The sequence below is a fragment of the Salvelinus namaycush genome, unplaced genomic scaffold, assembly GCF_016432855.1.
Source record: "Salvelinus namaycush isolate Seneca unplaced genomic scaffold, SaNama_1.0 Scaffold9, whole genome shotgun sequence".
NCBI lineage: Eukaryota > Metazoa > Chordata > Actinopteri > Salmoniformes > Salmonidae > Salvelinus > Salvelinus namaycush.
Genome location: NW_024061641.1, coordinates 554,258 through 580,806, shown reverse-complemented (window position 1 = coordinate 580,806; position 26,549 = coordinate 554,258). Strand labels below are relative to the sequence as shown.

Here is a 26,549-nt window from a genome sequence, read left to right as displayed (position 1 = left end):
ACATGTTCCGGGATTCTTACGATGGCATTGAGGAGTACACCACATCAGTCACTGGCTTTACCAATAAGTGCATCGAGGATGTCGTCCCCACAGTGACTGTACGTACATACCCCAACCAGAAGCCATGGATTACAGGCAACATTCGCACTGAGCTAAAGAGTAGAGCTGCCGCTTTTAAGGTGCGTGACTCTAACCCGGAAGCTTACAAGAAATCCTGCTATGCCCTGAGACGAACCATCAAACAGGCAAAGCGTCAATACAGGGCAAAGATTGAATCATACTACACTGGCTCCGATGCTCGTCTTATGTGGCAGGGCTTGCAAACTATTACAGACTACAAAGGGAAGCACAGCCGCGAGCTGCTCAGTGACACGAGCCTACCAGACGAGCTAAATCACTTCTATGATCGCTTCGAGGCAAGCAACACTGAGGCATGCATGCAACACTGAGCAACACTTATGTTATTGAGTGCTACGGCAACAAACAGTGAACAGTATTGAAGTCAGCAAAATCATGTCTTCACACTAAAACAATCGGAAGCTAACTAATGCATGTTTTTGGTTTTGGTCCTTATTTCAGTGATCCAAAAGTTCTCCTTTTATAAGGTTAAACATGTAAGTTGGTTACTAATTTAACCACTATTAATAATGAGTCAACAATAACCTGTTGTATAACTATTTATATAATTGTTTCAGTGATACACCATGACAGCGCAATACACAAGGGGTGGAACAGTGGCAAAGGTACCCACAGGACAAACAGAATAATATTAGTCTGAGGAGAGATTAAATAGCATTAATACAACAAAAATAATTCTAAACACACCTTTAGTTTACAAAGTTAAACAGATGTATTTTTTCTTCATAATAAGCAGGAGTAATATTCTTAGATCAGCCTCGAAGTGGTAGGCCACACAAGCTCACAGAAAGGGACTTCTGAGTGATGTAGTGGGTAAAAATCGTTGGTTGCAATACTCACTACGAGTTCCAAACTGCCTCTGGAAGCATGTTCAGCACAAGAACTGTTAGTCGGGAGCTTCATGAAATGGGTTTCCGTGGCCGAGCAGCCGCACACAAGCCTAAGATCACCATGTGCAATGCCAAGCGTTAGCTGGAGTGGTGTAATCCACGCCGCCATTGGACTCTGGAGCAATGGAAATACGTTCTCTGGTGTGAGGAATCACACTTTACAATCAAGCAGTCTGACAGGACAAATCTGGGTTTGGCGGATGCCAAGAAAATGCTACCTGCCCCAATGCATAGTGCCAACTGTAAAGTTTGGTGGAGGAGAAATAATGGTCTGGGGCTGTCTTTCATGGTTCGGGCCCCTTAGTTCTTAACCTGATGCTGTGTGTGGATGATAAACAGATTGCTCTGCCAAAATAGGCTCTATTGTAAAAATTAATGAAAACAAAAATGTGCATTTTGGACTTAATAAACACGGGAGAAATTAGCGGAAGGGTTTGGTCGAGAGTTTACATTTACGAGGGAGGAGACTTAATCACAATTGTTAACAGCATCCCCCCTCCGCAGAAGTAAAACAGGAAATGACAAACTTTCACCAGATGATATTACTTCTGGGTAACCGAGATTAACAAATGACTAGTTCCAGAAAAGATGCTGGGAAATGTGAGAAGTCCGGCAGCAAACAAGGGTATTAAAAAAATATGTTTTCTTCTAAATCGAGAATAAAGTATCACCAAGTAAAGGTTGGTTGAAAGTTGTTGTACCGTATTTTTAATGGACCCTCTGCTCAACCTCAGGCACAGTCTTTGACTATGGCGCTGGAGGTTCAACTCCTCCTTGACTATATAGATCACAGAGATCTAGAACTCATGTGTATCATTCAAGTGTTCTATTTAATTCTATGCTGTATAGGTAACCTCTGCTCATCCTCTCATTCCCTCCAGACTCCCTACAGCTCTCTCTCTCTCTGTCTCTGAAGAGGAGGTTCCCCCTGAGTAGCATCACTGTGAGCAGGAGTGGAGTCCCAGTCTGGGGCAGGTGTACCCAGAGCCCACACAGATTAAAGAGGAACAGGAGGAAGTCAGGACCAGTCAGGAGGAAGAGCAGCTTCAAGGTCTGGAGCCTGATATCATGGAGTTCATATTCACTCCTTCCTGTGTGAAAAGTGAATGTAATCTGGAGGACCCACTTCAGTGCTTGACTCTTCCCCAAACTCAGGCTGTGGAGAACGGAGAGAGTCACTCTAAACCAGTGGATCTCAAACCTTTTGCCACTGTGACCCACCTAAGGGGTTTCGAAATTCCAGATAATAAGAACAATGCCTACAGCCACAGCTCAGCCATAAGCAGCGACCATGTAGGACTTGACAGCAGCCCACCATTGGATTTCAGCCCACCATTAGATCCGAACCCCCCTTTGGGGGAACCCTACACCTGTCCCTTTTATGGCAAAACCTTCAAACATCTGTCCATGTACATGAGAATTCACAGAAGAGAGAAACCATTTAGCTGTGGTGACAGTGAGAATAGCTTCAATCCCAAGAAGCACCTAAATGAACATGGACAGACTCATACAGGAGTGAAATAACATGGCTGCTCAGTCTGTGATAAAATATTGACTCAGAAGACTTATCTGCTGAGGAATATGAATAATATCCACAAAGAGAGAAAAACTGACCATAGAAATAACATCTTTGTTCAGAAGATGGGAATAAAAAGGCAGAATGTGGACAACACTCTTAGGAAAGGAAAGCAACTCCAGACCATTCATACTATGGGCCTCAGATAAATACGTATACTGTACCATGGACTTAATGTTGTAAAACAATGTATGTAAATAAAGTTTGATTTGATTTGAATGATGAGGTAATGATCAAACAGTACAGAGTATTGTAGGAAATTCACAGTTCTGATGTTCAAAGTCGGATTAATTTTTCCCTTCATTAGATACACCAATATCTGATCATTTGATTTAGGTCAGGTTGATGTAATTGATACATGAAATTAAAAACAACTCCAGAAAAGGCATCCTTGCATTTGTCCAAGAGTATTTCCAATAGTATTTCTCGTAAATTCTGACGTAATGCTGCTCATTCATCATGTTGATTTAATCTTGTATGGAGTAATGATAAACTGTTGACTCCTGGGGAAGAATTGATTCTCTCATATCATCCTGTACTTATGATAACCACTATTTGTCTACATGTAGTCATCGTTTTCCTTTGCTACTGGTCTGTAGGCTGCCTTGCACAGTAAACTCCCATCCAGCTGGCGGCCCTGTTGTGTTTCTGGGTTCGTCACCAACTAGAACAAAGAATGTCCTAAGACTCCTTGACTAGAACACGGAAGTAGGATTGGTAACGAGTTTTTATTGTTCCTTGTGTGGAGTAAAGAAAGACATACTGACTAAACTAAATAGGCTACCCAACTCTAATTGTATTGAAATGTCTAAACTACAGATGTTGTGTGTGTTTTTAAATGAGCGTTTAACGGCGGCTGCTTTGGAGATTTTTGGGGCAGTTGAGAAAACGGTAGTAGAGTACCAGGAGGAGAATGATCGGCTACGGAGACTTCTGCGGAGGACACCAGAGATACAACAATGTCGAATAGGTTAGTATGTAGATACTGATAGCTAGCTATAGTTCCACTTTATTGATAAACTGTTAACTGATCACCACTTCATACATTTTGAAGAAGTTGTTTTTAAACTTACCGTGTATTAATAAAAACATTGTCATAAAAACAGGAAGTGATTTTAATTTATTATAAAAAATATTATAAACTTTAGAAGTAAATAGCTTCTCTTCAATTACTGAGAAGTCATTGAAAATGGATTCTAGTTTTTAATTATTGAATTGGCATTATAGTTAACCTAGTCTTGAATTGACTGGCTTAAAAATTCAAATTGACCACAACCCTGATGTTTAATTAAAGACTGATAGAGCCCCACAGTGGAGGTGTAGTAATAGCAGGAACAACCTAGCGCTCAAACAGGGAAATGGTTCGTTTTTCCACCATTAATTTTTCCCATAGGGGATTTTAGAACTTTGGACTGCGTTTCATGTTTGCTTACCCCGGTGTGACGTGTTGATAACCATGTACATCTCTCTCAGACAAGGTGACTTTTAGCAATATTTTCTTCAGTGGCGGTCGGTGCTGTTTTTTTATGAGTACGGCCTTATTTCTATTACAGCATATTGGATGACTGTCATTCATATTCCATTCACCCAGCTCAATGTAACATTAATGGGTTTATGTTACTGTCATTCATATTCACCCAGTTCAATGTAACATTGATAGGTTTAGGTTACTGTCATTCATATTCCATTCACCCAGCTCAATGTAACAGTGATAGGTTTAGGTTACTGTCATTCATATTCCATTCACCCAGCTCAATGTAACAGTGATAGGTTTAGGTTACTGTCATTCATATTCCATTTACCCAGTTCAATGTAACAGTGATAAGTTTAGGTTACTGTCATTCATATTCCATATTCCATTCATATTCCAATGTAACAGTGATAGGTTTAGGTTACTGTCATTCATATTCCATTCACCCAGCTCAATGTAACATTGATAGGTTTAGGTTACTACATGATACTCACATTTTCCCTATAGCCATCATGCGGTTGCTACAACGTAGCCTAGCCTATGAATGATAGTATACAACACAGATGCACAGGTTGAGAAACATTTGAGTAATCAAGGTGACAGACAGCGAGACATTTTAATACCGCCTTGCACACTCTTGCCTGCATCGAGCTGATCTAGGGTGTAATCATTAGTCCAACAGTTGCAAACAAGAGTTTCTATTGGACAAATTCAGGTATGTTTATCCCTGTTCCGTTAGCTTCCGTTTAATAAAGTTTTTCAACAGAATCTGCGGAATGAATACACCCCTGATTACACGCAAACGCAGTTCACTTTCGTAGCAGCAACATACAAACAGTATGATCACTTTGAACGTTGTAGCTATAATTCCTTCTCGCGTTTACGCGCTCTCCTCCTCTCACCTTTTCCCTTCAGTGCACAACACATCAGCTGTCTGTGACCAGGCAAAAAAATCTTTCCAAGCCAAACCTTCATATCATAACCACCACACACAGCCTTCATCGTTTTAACCATTATTAGCTAACATGGGGCGGCGGGTAGCTTAGTGTTTAGAGCGTTGGGCCAGTAACCAAAAGGTTGCTGGATCGAATCCCCGAGCTGACAAGGTAAAAATCTGTCGTTCTACCCCTGAACAAGGCAGTTCACCCACTGTTCCCCAGTAGACCGTATTTTGTTAATAAGAATTTGTTCTGAACTGACTTGTCTAGTTAAATTATAACGTCATAGTCAACATAGCTACTAGAACTATCACGTTAGTAAACCCTCTACAATCATGCAGTACAGTGTAGTCAGCAAGCAGTTTAGCAGTTACACCGGTGGGCCCCGGTGGAAATAAATTAATAAAACCAAAAGCTTATCTTGACTTGGAAGAGTTCCAGGGTTGGATAGCCAGCTAGCTAATGTAACAGTGTTGCTTCTGTCCCTCTCCTCGCCCCAACCTGGGCTTTAACCAGGGACCCTCTGAACACATCAACAACTGCCTCCCACGAAGCATCGTTACCTATCGCTCCACAAAAACCGTGGCCCTTGCAGAGCAAGGGAAACAACTACTTCAAGGTCTCAGAGCGAGCGACGTCAACCGATTGAAACGCTAGTAGCGCGCACCGCTAACTAGCTAGCCATTGGTTACACTAACATAGCATCCATCTCTTTTTGAGCTGGGTGTTTGAGTAGGCTTAATTAGCTAGCTGCATTCTCTAGCTAAGTGGAAGTGAAAAATAGACTCAATTTAGCCAGCTCTCTCTATCTTCTCCTTCATTTTTGAAGGTATTAAATCGTTCAAAAGTGTTCAACTATTGTCTTTCTCTCTGAGTCAACTACTCACCACATGTTATGCAGTGCAGTGCTAGCTAGCTGTAGCTTATGCTTTCAGTACTAGTTTAATTCTCTGATCCTATGATTGTGTGGACAACATGTCAGTTCATGCTCAAGGAGCTCTGATAGGTTGGAGGATGTCGTCCCGAAGTTGTCATAGTTACTGTGTAAGTATATAGAAGGGGGTGAGAACAATGAACCTCCTAGGTTTTGTATTGAAGTCATTGTACGCAGAGGAGGACAGAAACTAGCTGTCCTCTGGCTACACCATGGTGCTACCATACAGAGTGCTGCTGAGGCTACTGTACAGTTATGGCCAAAAGTTTTGAGAATGACACAAATATTAATTTTCACAAAGTTTGCCGCTTCAGTGTCTTTAGATATTTTTGTCAGATGTTACTATGGAATACTAAAGTATAATTACAAGCATTTCATAAGTGTCAAAGGCTTTTATTGACAATTACATGAAGTTGATGCAATGAGTCAATATTTGCAGTATTGACCCATCTTTTTCAAGACCTCTGCAATCCGCCCTGGCATGCTGTCAATTAACTTCTGGGCCACATCCTGACTGATGGCAGCTCATCCTTGCATAATCAATGCTTGGAGTTTGTCACAAAAGGCATTGTTCGTCACCAAACTGTTCCTGGATAGTTGGGAGAAGTTGCTCTCGGAGGATTTGTTGGTACCATTCTTTATTCATGGCTGTTTTCTTAGGCAAATTGTGAGTGAGCCCACTCCCTTGGCTGAGAAGCAACCCCACACATGAATGGTCTCAGGATGCTTTACTGTTGGCATGACACAGGACTGATGGTAGCGCTCACCTTGTCTTCTCCGGACAAGCTTTTTTCCGGGATCGCCCCAAACAATCGGAAAGGGGATTCATCAGAGAAAATACCCCAGTCCTCAGCAGTCCAATCCCTGTACCTTTTGCAGAATATCAGTCTGTCCCTGATGTTTTTCCTGGAGAGAAGTGGCTTCTTTGCTGCCCTTCTTGACACCAGGCCATCCTCCAAAAGTATTCACCTCATTGTGCATGCAGATGCACTCACACCTGCCTGCTGCCATTCCTGAGCAAGCTCTGTACTGGTGGTGCCCCGATCCCGCAGCTAAATCAACTTTAGGAGATGGTTCTGGCACTTGCTGGACTTTCTTGGGCGCCCTGAAGCCTTCTTCACAACAACTGAACCGCTCTCCTTGAAGTTCTTGATGATCCGATAAATAGTTGATTTAGGTGCAATCTTACTGGCAGCAATATCTTTGCCTGTGAAGCCCTTTTTGTGCAAAGCAATGATTACGGTACGTGTTTCCTTACAGGTAACCATGGTTGGCAGAGGAAGAACAATTATTCCAAGCACCACCCTCCTTTTGAAGCTTCCAGTCTGTTATTCGAACTCAATCAGCATGACGGAGTGATCTCCAGCCTTGTCCTCGTCAACACTCACACCTGTGTTAACGAGAGAATCACTGACCAGATGTCAACTGGTCCTTTTGTGGCAGGGCTGAAATGCAGTGGAAATGTTTTTGGGGGATTAAGTTCATTTGCATGGCAAAGAGGGACTTTGCAATTAATTGCAATTCATCTGATCACTCTTCATAACATTCTGGAGTATATGCAAATTGCCATCATACAAACTGAGGCAGCAGACTTTGTGAAAATTAATATTTGTGTCATTCTCAAAACCTTTGGCCACGACTGTAGACCTTCATTGAAAAAAAGTGTGTTTTAATCAATTATTTGGTAGAATAAACAAACATGAGTTGGCGCACACCCAGAAATTATTTTGTGTGGAGGTGCTGACTAACAGCGAATAAACTATAAAAAGAAAGCGAGTTGCACACTCATATATATATATATATATATTCCTCATATATTCCTCATATAAACTGAGTAAATCACCAACGTTTCAGCATCACTGTGCCTTCTTCATAAATTCAAAAGGAGAGGCTACAAGGACAAAACTCTTGATGCTGCAATGATGAAAATATCAATAACAAAATATCAAATAAAAGATTGTGGCGTTTGTAGTTCTTTATGTTTGTAGTTTGTGTTTGTAGTTCTTTGTGTTTGTAGTTCTTTGTGTTTGTAGTTCTTTGTGTTTGTAGTTCTTTATGATAGCCACATCAGGAGCTGATTATCATTTCATTTTGGGGGGTAAATATAGGCGGATATATTAATAAAAGTCACCTTGTCCTAGAGAGATTTACACGGTTATCAAAACGTCACGCCAGGGTTAGCCTCCTTATTTTAAGTCATTGTAAAGGGTTAGCCTACACGAAACACAGCCCTTATTTTAAGTCATTGTAAAATCCCGTATGGGAAATGGTGGAAAAACGATTAGAACCATTTCCCTGTTTGACCGTTTTATGGTTATTATGACTTATACTGTGGTTATTTGGTATTTTATTACGATTCCCATTAGCTGTTGCAAAAGCATCAGCTACTCTTCCTGGGGTCCACACAGAACATGAAACATAATACAGAATGACATAATAGTTACATACCAACACTAACCATGGTGGGGTGACTGAATTTAATAAAGTATTTGGTGTTTTATTAGGATCCCCATTAGCTGTTGCAAAAGCAGCAGCTACTCTTCCTGGGGTCCACATGAAACATGACATCATCCAGAACATTAATAGACAAGAACAGCTCAAGGACAGAACTACAGAAAACATTTTTAATGGCACATGTAGCCTACATATCAATACATACTCACAAAATATCTAGGTCACATAGGGGAGAGACGTTGTGAGGTGTTGCTTTATCTGTTTTTTAAAACCAGGTTTGCTTTTCATTTGAGCAATTTGAGATGGAACAGAGTTCCATGCAACAATGGCTCTTTATAATACTGTACGCTTTCTTGAATTTGTTCTGGATTTGGGGACTGTGGTAACCTCTGCTCCTCCTCTCAGTCCCTCCAGAACCCCTGCAGCTCTCTGTCTCTGAAGAGGAGGTTCCCCCTGAGCAGCAGGAGTGGAGCCCCAGTCTGGGGCAGAAGGACCCAGAGACCACACAGATTAAAGAGGAACAGGAGGAAGTCAGGACCAGTCAGGAGGAAGAGCAGCTTCAAGGGGTGGAGCCTGATGTCATAGAGTTCATATTTACTCCTTCCTGTGTGAAAAGTGAATGTGATCTGGAGGACCCACGTCAAGAACCCATACTTGCTGAACACCCAACTCTCAGTCCACTGAAAATGTCTAAACTACAGTCGTTTCGAGAGTTTTTAAATGAGCGTTTAACGGCATCTGCTGCTGTGGAGATTTCCAGGGAATTTGCGAAAGCAGTAGCAGAGTACCAGGAAGAGAATGATCGGCTACGGAGACTGCTGCGGATCACACCAGAGATAAAACTATGTAGAATAGGTTCGTATGTAGACGTACTGACAGCTAGCTGTACATGGATAAAAACATGTCTGTGTCACGAAAACCAGGAAGTTATTTGAATGTATGAAAATAGGTTCTAGAATTTACTAATGACATCACAATACCCTATAATGACATCACAATATCCTATAATGACATCACAATATCCTATAATGACAAAGCAAAAACATGTTTTTTGATTTTTTTTTGCATATGCCATTTACATAATTATTCAGACCCTTTACTCAGTACTTCGTTGAAGCACCTTTGACAGCGATTACAGCCTCGAGTCTTCTTGGGTATGACACTACAAGCTTGGCACACCTGTATTTGGGGAGTTTCTTCCATTCTTCTCTGCAGATCCTCTCAAGCTCTGTCTGGTTGAATGCTGAGCGTTGCTGCACAGCTATTTTCAGGTCTCTCCAGAGATGTTAGATCTGGTTCAAGTCCGGGCTCTGGTTGGGCCACTCAAGGACATTCAGAGACTTGTCCCGAAGCCACTCCTGCGTTGTCTTGGCTGTGTGCTTAGGGTCATAGTCATGTTAAAACCTTTGCACCCTTTCTGAGGTCCTGAGCGCTCTGGAGCAGGTTTTCATCAAGGATCTCTGTACTTCAAATCAAATGTTATTAGTCACATACACATATTTAGCAGATGTTATTGCGAGTGTAGTGAAATGCTTGTGTTCCTTGCTCCAACTGTGCAGTAGTATCTAACAATTCACAATACACACATCTAAAAAGTAAAATAATGGAATTAAGAAATATATAAATATTAGGACGAGCATTGTTGGAGTGGCATTGACTAAAATACAGTAGAATAGTGTAGACATTTGAGTAAAGCAGTATGTAAACATTATTAAAGTGACCAGTGATTCCATGTCTATGTATATATGGCAGCATCCTCTAAGGTGCAGGGTTGAGTAACTCCCGAGTGGCGCAGTGGTCCTAGACACTGCATCTCAGTGCAAGAGGCGTCACTGCAGTACCTGGTTTTGAATCCAGGCTGCATCACATCCGGCCGTGATAGGGAGTCCTATAGGGCGTCGCGCAATTGGCCCAGCGTCGCCTGGGTAGGCTGTCATTGTAAATAAGAATGTGTTCTTAACTGACTTTACTAGTTAATTATAAACTCAGCAAAAAAAAGAAACGTCCTCTCACTGTCAACTGTGTTTATTTTCAGCAAACTTAACATGTGTAAATATTTGTATGAAGATAAGATTCAACAACTGAGACATAAACTGAACAAGTTCCACAGACGTGACTAACAGAAATTGAATAATGTGTCCCTAACAAAGATGGGATCAAAATCAAAGTAACAGTCAGTATCTGGTGTGGCCACCAGCTGCATTAAGTACTGCAGTGCATCTCCTCCTCATGGACTGCACCAGATTTGCCAGTTCTTGCTGTGGGATGTTACCCCACTCTTCTACCAAGGCACCTGCAAGTTCCCGGACATTTCTGGGGGGAATGGCCCTAGCCCTCACCCTCCGATCCAACAGGTCCCAGACGTGCTCAATGGGATTGAAATCTGTGCTCTTCGCTGGCAATGGCAGAACACTGACATCCCTGTCTTGCAGGAAATCACTCACAGAACAAGCAGTATGGCAGGTGGCATTGTCATGCTGGAGGGTCATGTCAGGATGAGCCTGCAGGAAGGGTACCACATGAGGGAGGAGGATGTCTTCCCTGTAACGCACAGCATTGAGATTGCCTGCAATGACAACAATCTCAGTCCGATGATGCTGTGACACACCGCCCCAGACCATGATGGACCCTCCACCTCCAAATCGATCCCGCTCCAGAGTACAGGCCTCGGTGTAACGCTCATTCCTTCGACAATAAACGCGAATCCGACCATCACCCCTGGTGAGACAAAACCGCGACTCGTCAGTGTTGAGCACTTTTTGCCAGTCCTGTCTGGTCCAGCGACAGTGGGTTTGTGCCCATAGGCGACGTTGTTGCCGGTGATGTCTGGTTAGGACCTGCCTTACAACAGGCCTACAAGCCCTCAGTCCAGCCTCTCTCAGCCTATTGCGGACAGTCTGAGCACTGATGGAGGAATTGTGCGTTCCTGATGTAACTCGGGCAGTTGTTGTTGCCATCCTGTACCTGTCCCGCAGGTGTAATTTTCGGATGTACCAATCCTGTGCAGGTGTTGTTACACGTGGTCTGTCACTGCGAGAACTATCAGTTGTCCGTCCTGTCTCCCTGTAGCGCTGTCTTAGGCATCTCACAGTATGAACATTGCAATTTATTGCTCTGGCCACATCTGCAGTCCCCATGCCTCCTTGCAGCATGCCTAAGGCACGTTCACGCAGATGAGCAGGGACCCAGGACATCTTTCTTTTGGTGTTTTTCAGAGTCAGTAGAAAGGCCTCTTTAGTGTCATAAATTTTCATAACTGTGACCTTAATTGCCTTCCGTCTGTAAGCTGTTAGTGTCTTAACGACCGTTCCACAGGTGCATGTTCATTAATTGTTTATGGTTCATTGAACAAGCATGGGAAACAGTGTTTAAACCCTTTACAATGAAGATCTGTGAAGTTATTTGGATTTTTACGAATTATCTTTGAAAGACAGGGTCCTGACAAAGGGACGTTATTTATATATATTTTTTTAATAATTCGGTTGTTGCTGGGTAGTGATGGCTATTTAACAGTCTGGCCTTGAGATAGATGCTGTTTTTCAGTCTCTCGGTCCCAGCTTTGATGCACCTGTACTGACCTTGCCTTCTGGATGATAGTGGGGTGAACAGTTAGTGTCTCGGGTGGTTGTTGTCCTTGATGATCTTTTTGGCCTTCCTGTGACATCGGGTGGTGTAGGTGTCCTGGAGGGCAGGTAGTTGTGCAGACCTCACTACCCTCTGGAGAGCCTTGCGGTTGCGGGCGGTGCAGTTGCCGTACCAGGCGGTGATACAGCCCGACAGGATGCTCTCAATTGTGCATCTGTCAAAGTTTCTGAGGGTCTTAGGGGCCAAGCCCCCCTTTGCGCCTTCTTCACAACACTGTCTGTGTGGGTGGACCATTTCAGATTGTCAGTGATGTGTACGCCGAGGAACTTGAAGCTGTCCACCTTCTCCACTGTGGTCCCGTCGATGTGAATGGGGGCGTGCTCCCTCTGCTGTCTCCTGAAGTCCACGATCAGCTTCGTTTTGTTGACGTTAAGGGAGATGTTATTTAACGTCTTTAACACTACCTTTTTTCCAGACCTAGGGTGTTGGAACTCTGAGGTTTTTACCAGGGACCTCACAATCCGATAAATCCTCATTCAGTCCTAACGGCTGCAGGGTATCAAGTAGGGCTGGGCGATATGGCCTAAAAGTAATATCTACATTCTTGCGATACAGGCATTTTCCATATCACGCTAAAACATTCCCCCCCCCCCTATATATCGCCTAGCCCTATTGTCAAGGCTGTATCCAGGCTGTATAGCTGGGTAACCTCTGTATCCAGGCTGTATAGCTGGGTAACCTCTGTATCCAGGCTGTATAGCAAGGTAACCTCTGTATCCAGGCTGTATAGCAAGGTAACCTCTGTATCCAGGCTGTATAGTTAGGTAACCTCTGTATCCAGGCTGTATAGCTAGGTAACCTCTGTATCCAGGCTGTATAGCTAGGTAACCTCTGTATCCAGGCTGTATAGCTAGGTAACCTCTGTATCCAGGCTGTATAGCTAGGTAACCTCTATCCAGGCTGTATAGCTAGGTAACCTCTGTATCCAGGCTGTATAGCTAGGTAACCTCTGTATCCAGGCTGTATAGCTAGGTAACCTCTGTATCCAGGCTGTATAGCTGGGTAACCTCTGTATCCAGGCTGTATAGCTGGGTAACCTCTGCTCCTCTTCTCCTTCCCTCCAGAATCCCTGCAGCTCTCTGTCTCTGAAGAGGAGGTTCCCTCTGAGCAGCAGCACTGTGAGCAGGAGTGGAGCCCCAGTCTGGGGCAGGAGTACCCAGAGACCATACAGATTAAAGAGGAACAGGAGGAAGTCAGGACCAGTCAGGAGGAAGAGCAGCTTCAAGGTCTGCAGCCTGATATCATGAAGTTCATATTCACTCCTTCCTGTGTGAAAAGTGAATGTGATCAGGAGGACCAAACCAAGACTGTGGAGAACAGAGAGAGTGACTCTAAACCAGTGGATCTCAAACCTTTTGTCACTGTCACCCACATTAAGGGTCTCAACATTCCCTGTGACCCTCCAGATAATCAAAACAATGCCTCCAGCCACAGTTCAGCTGTAAGCAGTGACACAGTAGGACTTGACAGCAGCCCACCATTGGATCCCAGCCCACCATTGGATCGAAACCCACCAATGGGGGAACATTGTTCCAAACCCAGCACCATGTCTAGAACAACGTACCACTGCAGTGACTGTGGTGAAGCGTTTGCTCTGGAAGCTGACCTGCAGAGACATGTGACTCTCACCAAGAAGAGACTCAGTGAATGCAGCTTTTGCAAAAAAAGCTACAACTCTACCTGTCAACTGAAGGCCCATGTCCGACTCTGTCACGGTGGGAAACCCTGCACCTGCCCTGTTTGTGGAATGACCTTCAAACACAAAGGAGCTCTGTCCAATCACATGAGGATTCACACAGGAGATAAATCATTTAGCTGTGGTGACTGTGGGAAAAGATTCAATCGGAAGATGAGCCTAACTGAACATAAACTGACTCACACAGGAGAGAAACCATTTAGCTGTGTTGATTGTGGGAAAAGCTTCAATCGGAAAGGTCACCTAACCATACACAAACTGACTCACACGGGAGAGAAACCATTTAGCTGTGGTGACTGTGGGAAAAGCTTCAATCGGAAGGGGCACCTAACCATGCACAATCTGACTCACACAGGAGAGAAACCATTTAGCTGTGGTGACTGTGGGAAAAGCTTCAATCGGAAGGGGCACCTAACCATGCATAAACTGACTCACACAGGAGAGAAACCATTTAGCTGTGGTGACTGTGGGAAAAGCTTCAATCGGAAGGAACATCTAACCATGCATAAACTGACTCACACAGGCGAGAAACCTTTTAGCTGTGGTGACTGTGGGAAAAGCTTCAATCAGAAAGGGGACCTAAGGAGGCACAAACTGATTCATACAGGAGAGAAACAACATGGCTGCTCCTTCTGTGGTAAAGGATTCACTCAGAAGACAAATCTTCTGAGGCATGTAGACAAAGTCCACAAAGGAATAAAACAGGACAGAAACTGAAAGAAGGGGAAAGGGGGATACCTAGGTAGTGTTCCAACTGAATGCATTCCACTGAAATGTGTCTCCCGCATTTAACCCAACCCCTGTGAATCAGAGAGGTGCTGGGGGGCTGCCTTAATCGACATCCACGTTGTCGGCGCCCGGGGATCAGTGGGTTAACTGCCTTGCTCATGGGCAGAACGACAGATTTTTACCTTGTCAGCTCGGAGATTCGATCCAGCAAACCTTTCGGTTACTGGAAAGAACATTAGGACAAAGAGATTGTCTGGGGAAAAATAATTAATGGCAATAGGAAAAAGAAACATATCAAATACTTAGGATGCTTAATGAATGACAACAAACAACAAATATATAAAGATGCCTTTATACCATTACTCAACTATATGAAAGTAGATCTAATTCAATGGAATAATCTTCCTGTAAATCTTACAGGTAGAAGAAACCTCTTCAAAATTGCAAGGCTCCTAAAGGTTTTGTATTTATTTTTGGTAATACCAATTACCCAACCGAAGAAATTATTTGGAAAAGTATACTGGGTCATAAGTCTGTATATGATCACGATACAGCCACATGATTGGTCAGTGGGGGAGTGGGGTTAGAGCCACATGTGATTGGTCATAAGTCTGTATATGAGCAAATAGAATAAAAAAGTTTCCATCTTCCTGAGTCTGGAGGTGGTTTTACCTTCCTGAGTCTGAGGGTGGTTTTATCTTCCTGAGTCTGGAGGTGGTTTTACCTTCCTGAGGGTGGTTTTACCTTCCTGAGTCTGGAGGTGGTTTTACCTTCCTGAGTCTGGGGGTGGTTTTACCTTCCTGAGGGTGGTTTTACCTTCCTGAGTCTGAGGGTGGTTTTACCTTCCTGAGTCTGGGGGTGGTTTTACCTTCCTGAGGGTGGTTTTACCTTCCTGAGTCTGAGGGTGGTTTTACCTTCCTGAGTCTGAGGGTGGTTTTACCTTCCTGAGTCTGAGGGTGGTTTTACCTTCCTGAGTCTGAGGGTGGTTTTACCTTCCTGAGGGGGGTTTTACCTTCCTGAGTCTGAGGGTGGTTTTATCTTCCTGAGTCTGGGGGTGGTTTTACCTTCCTGAGTCTGGGGGTGGTTTTACCTTCCTGAGTCTGGAGGTGGTTTTACCTTCCTGAGTCTGAGGGTGGTTTTATCTTCCTGAGTCTGAGGGTGGTTTTACCTTCCTGAGTCTGAGGGTGGTTTTACCTTCCTGAGTCTGAGGGTGGTTTTACCTTCCTGAGTCTGAGGGTGGTTTTACCTTCCTGAGTCTGAGGGTGGTTTTACCTTCCTGAGTCTGGGGGTGGTTTAACCTTCCTGAGTCTGGGGGTGGTTTTACCTTCCTGAGTCTGAGGGTGGTTTTACCTTCCTGAGTCTGAGGGTGGTTTTACCTTCCTGAGTCTGGGGGTGGTTTTACCTTCCTGAGTCTGGGGGTGGTTTTACCTTCCTGAGTCTGGGGGTGGTTTTATCTTCCTGAGTCTGGGGGTGGTTTTATCTTCCTGAGTCTGGGGGTGGTTTTATCTTCCTGAGTCTGGGGGTGGTTTTATCTTCCTGAGTCTGGGGGTGGTTTTATCTTCCTGAGTCTGGGGGTGGTTTTATCTTCCTGAGTCTGGGGGTGGTTTTATCTTCCTGAGTCTGGGGGTGGTTTTATCTTCCTGAGTCTGGGGGTGGTTTTATCTTCCTGAGTCTGGGGGTGGTTTTATCTTCCTGAGTCTGGGGGTGGTTTTACCTTCCTGAGTCTGGGGGTGGTTTTACCTTCCTGAGTCTGGGGGTGGTTTTACCTTCCTGAGGGTGGTTTTACCTTCCTGAGTCTGGAGGTGGTTTTACCATCCTGAGTCTGGAGGTGGTTTTACCTTCCTGAGTCTGGAGGTGGTTTTACCTTCCTGAGTCTGGAGGTGGTTTTACCTTCCTGAGTCTGGGGGTGGTTTTATCTTCCTGAGTCTGGGGGTGGTTTTATCTTCCTGAGTCTGGGGGTGGTTTTATCTTCCTGAGTCTGGGGGTGGTTTTACCTTCCTGAGGGTGGTTTTACCTTCCTGAGTCTGGGGGTGGTTTTATCTTCCTGAGTCTGGGGGTGGTTTTATCTTCCTGAGTCTGGGGGTGGTTTTATCTTCCTGAGTCTGGGGGTGGTTTTATCTTCCTGAGTCTGGGGGTGGTTTTACCTTCCTGAGGGTGGTTTTACCTTCCTGAGTCTGGGGGTGGTTTTATCTTCCTGAGTCTGGGGGTGGTTTTATCTTCCTGAGTCTGGGGGTGGTTTTATCTTCCTGAGTCTGGGGGTGGTTTTATCTTCCTGAGTCTGGGGGTGGTTTTATCTTCCTGAGTCTGGGGGTGGTTTTATCTTCCTGAGTCTGGGGGTGGTTTTACCTTCCTGAGGGTGGTTTTACCTTCCTGAGTCTGGAGGTGGTTTTACCATCCTGAGTCTGGAGGTGGTTTTACCTTCCTGAGTCTGGAGGTGGTTTTACCTTCCTGAGTCTGGAGGTGGTTTTATCTTCCTGAGTCTGAGGGTGGTTTTACCTTCCTGAGTCTGGGGGTGGTTTTACCTTCCTGAGTCTGGGGGTGGTTTTACCTTCCTGAGTCTGGGGGTGGTTTTACCTTCCTGAGTCTGGGGGTGGTTTTACCTTCCTGAGTCTGGGGGTGGTTTTACCTTCCTGAGTCTAAGGGTGGTTTTACCTTCCTGAGTCTAAGGGTGGTTTTACCTTCCTGAGTCTGGGGGTGGTTTTACCTTCCTGAGTCTGGGGGTGGTTTTACCTTCCTGAGTCTGGGGGTGGTTTTACCTTCCTGAGTCTGGGGGTGGTTTTACCTTCCTGAGTCTGGGGGTGGTTTTACCTTCCTGAGTCTGGGGGTGGTTTTACCTTCCTGAGTCTGGGGGTGGTTTTACCTTCCTGAGTCCGGGGGTGGTTTTACCTTCCTGAGTCCGGGGGTGGTTTTACCTTCCTGAGTCCGGGGGTGGTTTTACCTTCCTGAGTCCGGGGGTGGTTTTACCTTCCTGAGTCCGGGGGTGGTTTTACCTTCCTGAGTCCGGGGGTGGTTTTACCTTCCTGAGTCCGGGGGTGGTTTTACCTTCCTGAGTCCGGGGGTGGTTTTACCTTCCTGAGTCCGGGGGTGGTTTTACCTTCCTGAGTCCGGGGGTGGTTTTACCTTCCTGAGTCCGGGGGTGGTTTTACCTTCCTGAGTCCGGGGGTGGTTTTACCTTCCTGAGTCCGGGGGTGGTTTTACCTTCCTGAGTCCGGGGGTGGTTTTACCTTCCTGAGTCCGGGGGTGGTTTTACCTTCCTGAGTCCGGGGGTGGTTTTACCTTCCTGAGTCCGGGGGTGGTTTTACCTTCCTGAGTCCGGGGGTGGTTTTACCTTCCTGAGTCCGGGGGTGGTTTTATCTTCCTGAGTCCGGAGGTGGTTTTACCTTCCTGAGTCCGGAGGTGGTTTTATCTTCCTGAGTCTGAGGGTGGTTTTACCTTCCTGAGTCTGAGGGTGGTTTTACCTTCCTGAGTCTGGGGGTGGTTTTACCTTCCTGAGTCTGGGGGTGGTTTTACCTTCCTGAGTCTGGAGGTGGTTTTACCTTCCTGAGTCTGGAGGTGGTTTTACCTTCCTGAGTCTGAGGGTGGTTTTACCTTCCTGAGTCTGAGGGTGGTTTTACCTTCCTGAGTCTGAGGGTGGTTTTACCTTCCTGAGTCTGGGGGCGGTTTTACCTTCCTGAGTCTGGGGGCGGTTTTACCTTCCTGAGTCTGGGGGCGGTTTTACCTTCCTGAGTCTGGGGGCGGTTTTACCTTCCTGAGTCTGGGGGCGGTTTTACCTTCCTGAGTCCGGGGGTGGTTTTACCTTCCTGAGTCCGGGGGTGGTTTTACCTTCCTGAGTCCGGGGGTGGTTTTACCTTCCTGAGTCCGGGGGTGGTTTTACCTTCCTGAGTCCGGGGGTGGTTTTACCTTCCTGAGTCCGGGGGTGGTTTTACCTTCCTGAGTCCGGGGGTGGTTTTACCTTCCTGAGTCCGGGGGTGGTTTTACCTTCCTGAGTCCGGGGGTGGTTTTACCTTCCTGAGTCCGGGGGTGGTTTTACCTTCCTGAGTCCGGGGGTGGTTTTACCTTCCTGAGTCCGGGGGTGGTTTTACCTTCCTGAGTCCGGGGGTGGTTTTACCTTCCTGAGTCCGGGGGTGGTTTTATCTTCCTGAGTCCGGAGGTGGTTTTACCTTCCTGAGTCCGGAGGTGGTTTTATCTTCCTGAGTCTGAGGGTGGTTTTACCTTCCTGAGTCTGAGGGTGGTTTTACCTTCCTGAGTCTGGGGGTGGTTTTACCTTCCTGAGTCTGGGGGTGGTTTTACCTTCCTGAGTCTGGAGGTGGTTTTACCTTCCTGAGTCTGGAGGTGGTTTTACCTTCCTGAGTCTGAGGGTGGTTTTACCTTCCTGAGTCTGAGGGTGGTTTTACCTTCCTGAGTCTGAGGGTGGTTTTACCTTCCTGAGTCTGGGGGCGGTTTTACCTTCCTGAGTCTGGGGGCGGTTTTACCTTCCTGAGTCTGGGGGCGGTTTTACCTTCCTGAGTCTGGGGGCGGTTTTACCTTCCTGAGTCTGGGGGCGGTTTTACCTTCCTGAGTCTGGGGGCGGTTTTACCTTCCTGAGTCTGGGGGCGGTTTTACCTTCCTGAGTCTGGGGGCGGTTTTACCTTCCTGAGTCTGGGGGCGGTTTTACCTTCCTGAGTCTGGGGGCGGTTTTACCTTCCTGAGGGTGGTTTTACCTTCCTGAGTCTGAGGGTGGTTTTACCTTCCTGAGTCTGGGGGTGGTTTTATCTTCCTGAGTCTGGAGGTGGTTTTATCTTCCTGAGTCTGAGGGTGGTTTTACCTTCCTGAGGGTAGTTTTACCTTCCTGAGTCTGAGGGTGGTTTTACCTTCCTGAGTCTGGGGGTGGTTTTACCTTCCTGAGTCTGGGGGTGGTTTTACCTTCCTGAGTCTGGGGGTGGTTTTACCTTCCTGAGTCTGGGGGTGGTTTTACCTTCCTGAGTCTGGGGGTGGTTTTATCTTCCTGAGTCTGGGGGTGGTTTTACCTTCCTGAGTCTGAGGGTGGTTTTACCTTCCTGAGTCTGAGGGTGGTTTTACCTTCCTGAGTCTGAGGGTGGTTTTACCTTCCTGAGTCTGAGGGTGGTTTTACCTTCCTGAGTCTGAGGGTGGTTTTACCTTCCTGAGTCTGAGGGTGGTTTTACCTTCCTGAGTCTGAGGGTGGTTTTACCTTCCTGAGTCTGGAGGTGGTTTTACCTTCCTGAGGGTGGTTTTACCTTCCTGAGGGTGGTTTTACCTTCCTGAGGGTGGTTTTACCTTCCTGAGTCTGGGGGTGGTTTTACCTTCCTGAGTCTGGAGGTGGTTTTACCTTCCTGAGTCTGGAGGTGGTTTTACCTTCCTGAGTCTGGAGGTGGTTTTACCTTCCTGAGTCTAGAGGTGGTTTTACCTTCCTGAGTCTGGAGGTGGTTTTACCTTCCTGAGTCTGGAGGTGGTTTTACCTTCCTGAGTCTGGGGGCGGTTTTACCTTCCTGAGTCTGGGGGCGGTTTTACCTTCCTGAGTCTGGGGGCGGTTTTACCTTCCTGAGTCTGGGGGCGGTTTTACCTTCCTGAGTCTGGGGGCGGTTTTACCTTCCTGAGTCTGGGGGCGGTTTTACCTTCCTTAGTCTGGGGGCGGTTTTACCTTCCTGAGTCTGGGGGCGGTTTTACCTTCCTGAGTCTGGGGGCGGTTTTACCTTCCTGAGGGTGGTTTTACCTTCCTGAGTCTGGGGGTGGTTTTATCTTCCTGAGTCTGGAGGTGGTTTTATCTTCCTGAGTCTGAGGGTGGTTTTACCTTCCTGAGGGTGGTTTTACCTTCCTGAGTCTGAGGGTGGTTTTACAACGGCAGAGTCATGTCTCAGGTGTAAAACGAACAATGACTCAATAATCCAGGACTTCTGGGAACGCTATAAAGAGTTGGAAAGTTGGATATCAAAAGTATTACAATGTAAATGTACTTTTTAATCTGTCTGCATATTTCAAGACATGACATATGGGGGGGGCATAGTGAGAGACCTAATGGGCTGGAAGATTCTCTTCTCATCATGAAAAAAATATATAGAGAATTGATCTGCCATCACTGACACAATGGAAAAATCAAATGATTTATTATCGAAATGTTGAAATATCAACCGAGGAAAAACGTATTGGTACAATTTTAAGGCTGTGGAAAACAATAATGCAGGTATTAGAGATGGAGGTGTGGTCAGGTATTAGAGATGGAGGTGTGGTCAGGTATTAGAGATGGAGGTGTGGTCAGGTATTAGAGATGGAGGTGTGGTCAGGTATTAGAGATGGAGGTGTGGTCAGGTATTAGAGATGGAGGTGTGGTCAGGTATTAGGGATGGAGGTGTGGTCAGGTATTAGAGATGGAGGTGTGGTCAGGTATTAGAGATGGAGGTGTGGTCAGGTATTAGAGATGGAGGTGTGGTCAGGTATTAGGGATGGAGGTGTGGTCAGGTATTAGGGATGGAGGTGTGGTCAGGTATTAGGGATGGAGGTGTGGTCAGGTATTAGAGATGGAGGTGTGGTCAGGTATTAGAGATGGAGGTGTGGTCAGGTATTAGAGATGGAGGTGTGGTCAGGTATTAGAGATGGAGGTGTGGTCAGGTATTAGGGATGGAGGTGTGGTCAGGTATTAGAGATGGAGGTGTGGTCAGGTATTAGGGATGGAGGTGTGGTCAGGTATTAGAGATGGAGGTGTGGTCAGGTATTAGAGATGGAGGTGTGGTCAGGTATTAGGGATGGAGGTGTGGTCAGGTATTAGAGATGGAGGTGTGGTCAGGTATTAGAGATGGAGGTGTGGTCAGGTATTAGGGATGGAGGTGTGGTCAGGTATTAGAGATGGAGGTGTGGTCAGGTATTAGTGATGGAGGTGTGGTCAGGTATTAGAGATGGAGGTGTGGTCAGGTATTAGAGATGGAGGTGTGGTCAGGTATTAGGGATGGGGGTGTGGTCAGGTATTAGAGATGGAGGTGTGGTCAGGTATTAGAGATGGAGGTGTGGTCAGGTATTAGGGATGGGGGTGTGGTCAGGTATTAGAGATGGAGGTGTGGTCAGGTATTAGGGATGGGGTCGGGTCAGAGGAGATGTAGTCATTGTTTGTATCTGGAGGAAAACTTTTTAAAACATTTTTTAAAGTTGGTCAGGTAAGTGATAAAAAGGCAGGATGTGGACCAATCTCTCAGGAAGCAACAGTGAGTTATGGCCCTCATCAAATATGCAGACTGGTTGCTTGCCTGGAGGTCAAGTCCTGTACACACAAAGCATCACAAGGAAAACTGCAAACATCCTTCCAAATGCTGCCATCAGGTTGGTGACAACAGGTGGAGCTCACAATGAAGAATGGCCTAAAAACTATTTGATCCCCTCTGCAGTGACAATCCTTATTAAGACTGATGAACGGACATGTAAATGTTTAATTTGTTTCATTCTGACATGTAAATGTTTAATTTGTTTCATTCTGACATGTAAATGTTTATTGTATTTCATTCTGACATGTAAATGTTTAATTTGTTTCGTTCTGACATTTCATTCTGACATGTAAATGTTTAATTTGTTTCATTCTGACATGTAAATGTTTAATTTGTTTCATTCTGACATGTCAATGTTTAATTTGTTTCATTCTGACATGTCAATGTTTAATGTTTAATTCTGACATGTAAATGTTTAATGTTTAATTCTGACATGTAAATGTTTAATTCTGACATTTCAATGTTTAATGTGTATGTTTTATCTCCGTTTTTATTATTTTATTGTAACTCAGAGCGCCAACGACACATTTTCATTCTGTTTAAACGTAATGGACAATAAAGTTGGTATTTTCTGCTTATCTTAAAGCCTGGATCATTCATCCTTTGAGTTACAGAAAATCAAATTTGACACTAAGTAATTGTACAAAGAAGTCCGACTTCGGCGTTTATCCCTAACCCTCTGAAAAGAGACATACATAGAGGTTGGAGCAGGGGGCTGCCATACTACAGCACCTGTGGAGCAGTTGTTGTGGGGGGTTATGTGCCTTACTCAAGGGCAGGACAGCAGGTATGGAGCATCTATAGCATCTAGGATTTGACACCAGAAACCACTTCCTGTTTCCCAGGGGGATGAAAGAATGGTCTTACTGATGTTACCACTTACTTCCTGTTTCCCAGGGTGATGAGAGAATGGTCTTACTGATGTTACCACTTACTTCCTGTCTCCCAGGGTGATGAGAGAATGGTTTACTGATGTTACCACTTACTTCCTGTTTCCCAGGGTGATGAGAGAATGGTCTTACTGATGTTACCACTTACTTCCTGTCTCCCAGGGTGATGAGAGAATGGTTTACTGATGTTACCACTTCCTGTCACCCAGGTTGATGAGAGAATGGTTTACTGATGTTACCACTTACTTCCTGTCTCCCAGGGGGATGAAAGAATGGTTTACTGATGTTACCACTTCCTGTCACCCAGGTTGATGAGAGAATGGTTTACTGATGTTACCACTTACTTCCTGTCTCCCAGGGTGATGAGAGAATGGTTTACTGATGTTACCACTTCCTGTCACCCAGGTTGATGAGAGAATGGTTTACTGATGTTACCACTTACTTCCTGTCACCCAGGTTGATGAGAGAATAGTCTTACTGATGTTACCACTTCCTGTCACCCAGGTTGATGAGAGAATGGTCTTACTGATGTTACCACTTTCTTCCTGTCTCCCAGGGTGATGAGAGAATGGTCTTACGTAGTGATAGTGTTCACAATCCAATGTGAGAGTCTCTGCTTCGATAGGCTCTGGCCCACAACTCTCTCACCACCATAGCAAAAATGAATAGAGTATCAGACTGTCATATTGCCTGTGTGCCTGACCGGGCACAGCACACTGGCAGAAACACCCAGCTCACACGCAGCTGCAGGACAAATGTAAGGTTCACATGTCTGTCAGACAGGACCTTTTAGCTAAAATGAGGGCTTAAGACAGAGGATGATACTCCTTGTCTGGTCCCTTTCAGTGCTCATTGAAAAAGCATAAAAGTTCACACCCTCTTAGTGGAGGTAACAGCCAACAGGAATGGATAGGGGCTTCAAAGACATCGACTCTAGGGGCTCGAGGGCCTGAGACGGAGAGTGGCCTGAGACGGAGAGTGGCCTGAGACGGAGAGTGGCCTGAGACGGAGAGTAGCCTGAGACGGAGAGTGGCCTGAGTGGCCTGAGACGGAGAGTGGCCTGAGACGGAGAGTGGCCTGAGTGGCCTGAGACGGAGAGTGGCCTGAGACGGAGAGTGGCCTGAGTGGCCTGAGACGGAGAGTGGCCTGAGACAGAGAGTGGCCTGAGACGGAGAGTGGCCAGAGACGGAGAGTGGCCTGAGACGGAGAGTGGCCTGAGACAGAGAGTGGCCTGAGACGAAGAGTGGCCTGAGACGGAAAGTGGCCTGAGACGGAGAGTAGCCTGAGACGGAGAGTGGCCTGAGTGGCCTGAGACGGAGAGTGGCCAGTGGAACCAACAGTGAAGTCACCGTCAGTAGGCTGAGTAGCTGTTGGCACTCTTAACAGCTGGTCCGAGCCAGAAATGGTTGAGGTAGGATAGGATTTTGTTACTCTCACCTGAGGGAGAAGAGCCCTCATGAGCGGCTCCCGAGTGGCATAGCGGTCTAAGGCACTGCATCTAAGTGCTAGAGGCGTCACTACAGACCCTGGTTCGATTCCAGGCTGTATCACATCCGGCCGTGATTGGGAGTCCCATAGGGCAGTGCACAATTGGCCCAGCGTCATCTGGGTTAGGGTTTGGCCGGGATAGTGGTACTTTTGGGTACTTCATATTATTACAGGTGTTTGTAATCATCTCTGGCCCTCTGTGTGGCCTTATCACATGTAAAATAAATGAAATAATTAATAAATAAATAAATTAAATATAAAATAGAATGACAAAGCTGTTAAACATGATCCTAAATAGAAAGCGGCAACTTGGTGTTTAATATGACCGTTTCAGCACAACTCATCCTTTATATATTTTGGACACTTATTTATTTTACTATGTTAATATGTATTTGTTGTCAATTTCTTTGGCGTCAAACTGGTGGCAGTTATGAACAGTCAATAGTTGGAAGAGTTAATCGACAAAAAAAAATGCCATTGTTGATAAGATGTTTTTGAATTTTATTAATTGTACTATTACCTCGACCCATATGGTCGATCTACTAGAAACTCATGACAATATGGACACAGATACGACAAATGAACAGTATATATTAATACAAAATGTAAAGTCTAAATGACCAAAGTTACAATAGATATTTTTTAATTGTACCTTTATTTAACTAGGCAAGTCAGTTAAGAACAAATTCTTATTTTCAATGACGGCCTAGGAACAGTGGGTTAACTGCCTTGTTCAGGAACAGAACGACAGATCTGTACCTTGTCAGCTCAGGGATTCGAACTTGCAACCTTTCGGTTACGAGCCCAACGCACTAACCACTAGGCTACCCTGCCGCCCCTTCACCTAGATATCCAATAGATTTTCTGTTAACTACCAAAATTACTGAAGATTCCAGTAACTTCAGTAAATTACAGGTAGCTTTGCAACCCTAATGGGGACTCTTCTTGGCGCTCAGCAAGCATGTCAGCCGGGGGACGGAACATAGTTATACATTTGTACACTCCAAATTGACCGCAAGAATACCAAACAGATATAGTATGTGGGGAAAAAAAGAAGAATAATTTCAAACCATGATAACACTGGGGATAAGATCCAGCCAGGTTAGCCGTGATACAAATCAGCCAGGTTACCCGTGATACAAATCAGTATTCGACTGCCATGATTGTCGGGAGATGATGTGGAAATCGGCCACTAGAGGCAACAGTGAGCGATGTTACCTTCAAGTAGGTTTGGGTTGTGGACGGGGATGGCGGATGGGACTAAACATCTGCCTCTGATTCCAAAGGTTACAAGTTCGAATTTCTGTGATGTTTTAAGCCTATCCCAAACCTTAACCCTTACCTTAACCATTCAGCATTAATACCTCAACTTAACCTTAAACACTTCCATATTTTACGTACGCAACAACTTCCAAATTTTACATTTAAGAAACATTCTGACGTGAGACCGTGAGAACTAGTTGATATGCATACATATACAGTACTGGTCAGAAGTTTGGACACACCTACTCATTCAAGGGTTTTTCTTTATTTTACTATTTTCTACATTGTAGAATAATAGTGAAGATATTAAAACTATGAATTAACACATTTGGAATCATGTAGTAACCAAAAAAGTGTTAAACAAATCAAAATATATTCTAGATTCTTCAAAGTAGCCCCCCTTTGCCTTGAAGACAGCTTTGCACTCTTGGCATTCTCTCAACCAGCTTCACATGGAATACTTTTCCAACAGTCTTGAAGGAGTTCCCACATATGCTGAGCACTTGTTGGCTGCTTTTCCTTCACTCTGCGGTCCAACATATCCCAAACCATCTCAATTGGGTTGAGGTCGGGTGAATGTGGAGGCCAGGTCATCTGATGCAGCACTCCATCACTCTCCTTCTTGGTCAAATAGCCCTTACACAGCCTGGAGGTGTGTTGCGTCATTGTCCTGTCGAAAAACGAATTATAGTCCCACTAAGCGAAACCAGATGGGATGGCGTATCGCTGCAGAATGCTGTGGTAACCATGCTGGTTAAGTGTGCCTTGAATTCTAAATAAATCCCTGACAGTGTCACCAGCAAAGCACCCCCACACCTCCATGCTTCACAGTGGGAACCACACAAGCAGAGATCATCCGTTCACCTACTCTGCCTCTCACAAAGACATGGCAGTTGGAATCAAAAATCCCAAATTTGGACTCATCAGACCAAAGGACAGATTTCCACCGGTCTAATGTCCATTGCTCGTGTTTCTTGGCCCAAGCAAGTCTCTTCTTCTTATTGGTGTCCTTTAGTAGTGGTTACTTTGCAGCAAGTTGACCATGAAGGCCTGATTCACACGGTCTTCTCTGAACAGTTGATGTTGAGATGTGTCTGTTACTTGAACTCTGAAGCATTTATTTGGGCTGCAATTTGAGGTGCAGTTAACTCTAATGAACTTATCCTCTGCAGCAGAGGTAACTCTAGATC

At 45.2% G+C, this 26,549-nt stretch overlaps 2 protein-coding genes across 2 annotated transcripts in view; one reads left to right on the top strand and one right to left on the bottom strand.

Moving 5' to 3' along the window:
• Nucleotides 1–26,549, bottom strand: part of LOC120043328 (zinc finger protein 2-like) — a 401,596-nt gene that overhangs the window by 267,708 nt on the left and 107,339 nt on the right. The gene's annotated exons all lie outside the window — the stretch shown is intronic.
• Nucleotides 3,310–15,151, top strand: LOC120043330 (zinc finger protein 37-like). The gene is made up of 3 exons (XM_038987954.1): nucleotides 3,310–3,574; nucleotides 8,807–9,256; nucleotides 13,111–15,151. Exons 1-3 carry the CDS (start codon nucleotides 3,409–3,411, stop codon nucleotides 14,457–14,459), a joined length of 1,965 nt encoding a protein of 654 aa, XP_038843882.1. The 5' UTR covers nucleotides 3,310–3,408; the 3' UTR covers nucleotides 14,460–15,151.

Excerpts from the sequence above, each read along its gene's own strand:
- LOC120043330 (XM_038987954.1), top strand. The coding sequence starts at position 3,409 with ATGTCTAAACTACAGATGTTGTGTGTGTTTTTAAATGAGCGTTTAACG. Across the intron at positions 3,575-8,806 it reads GATACAACAATGTCGAATAG|TCCCTCCAGAACCCCTGCAG; the intron begins GTTAGTATGTAG and ends TCCTCCTCTCAG. Across the intron at positions 9,257-13,110 it reads GATAAAACTATGTAGAATAG|AATCCCTGCAGCTCTCTGTC; the intron begins GTTCGTATGTAG and ends CCTTCCCTCCAG.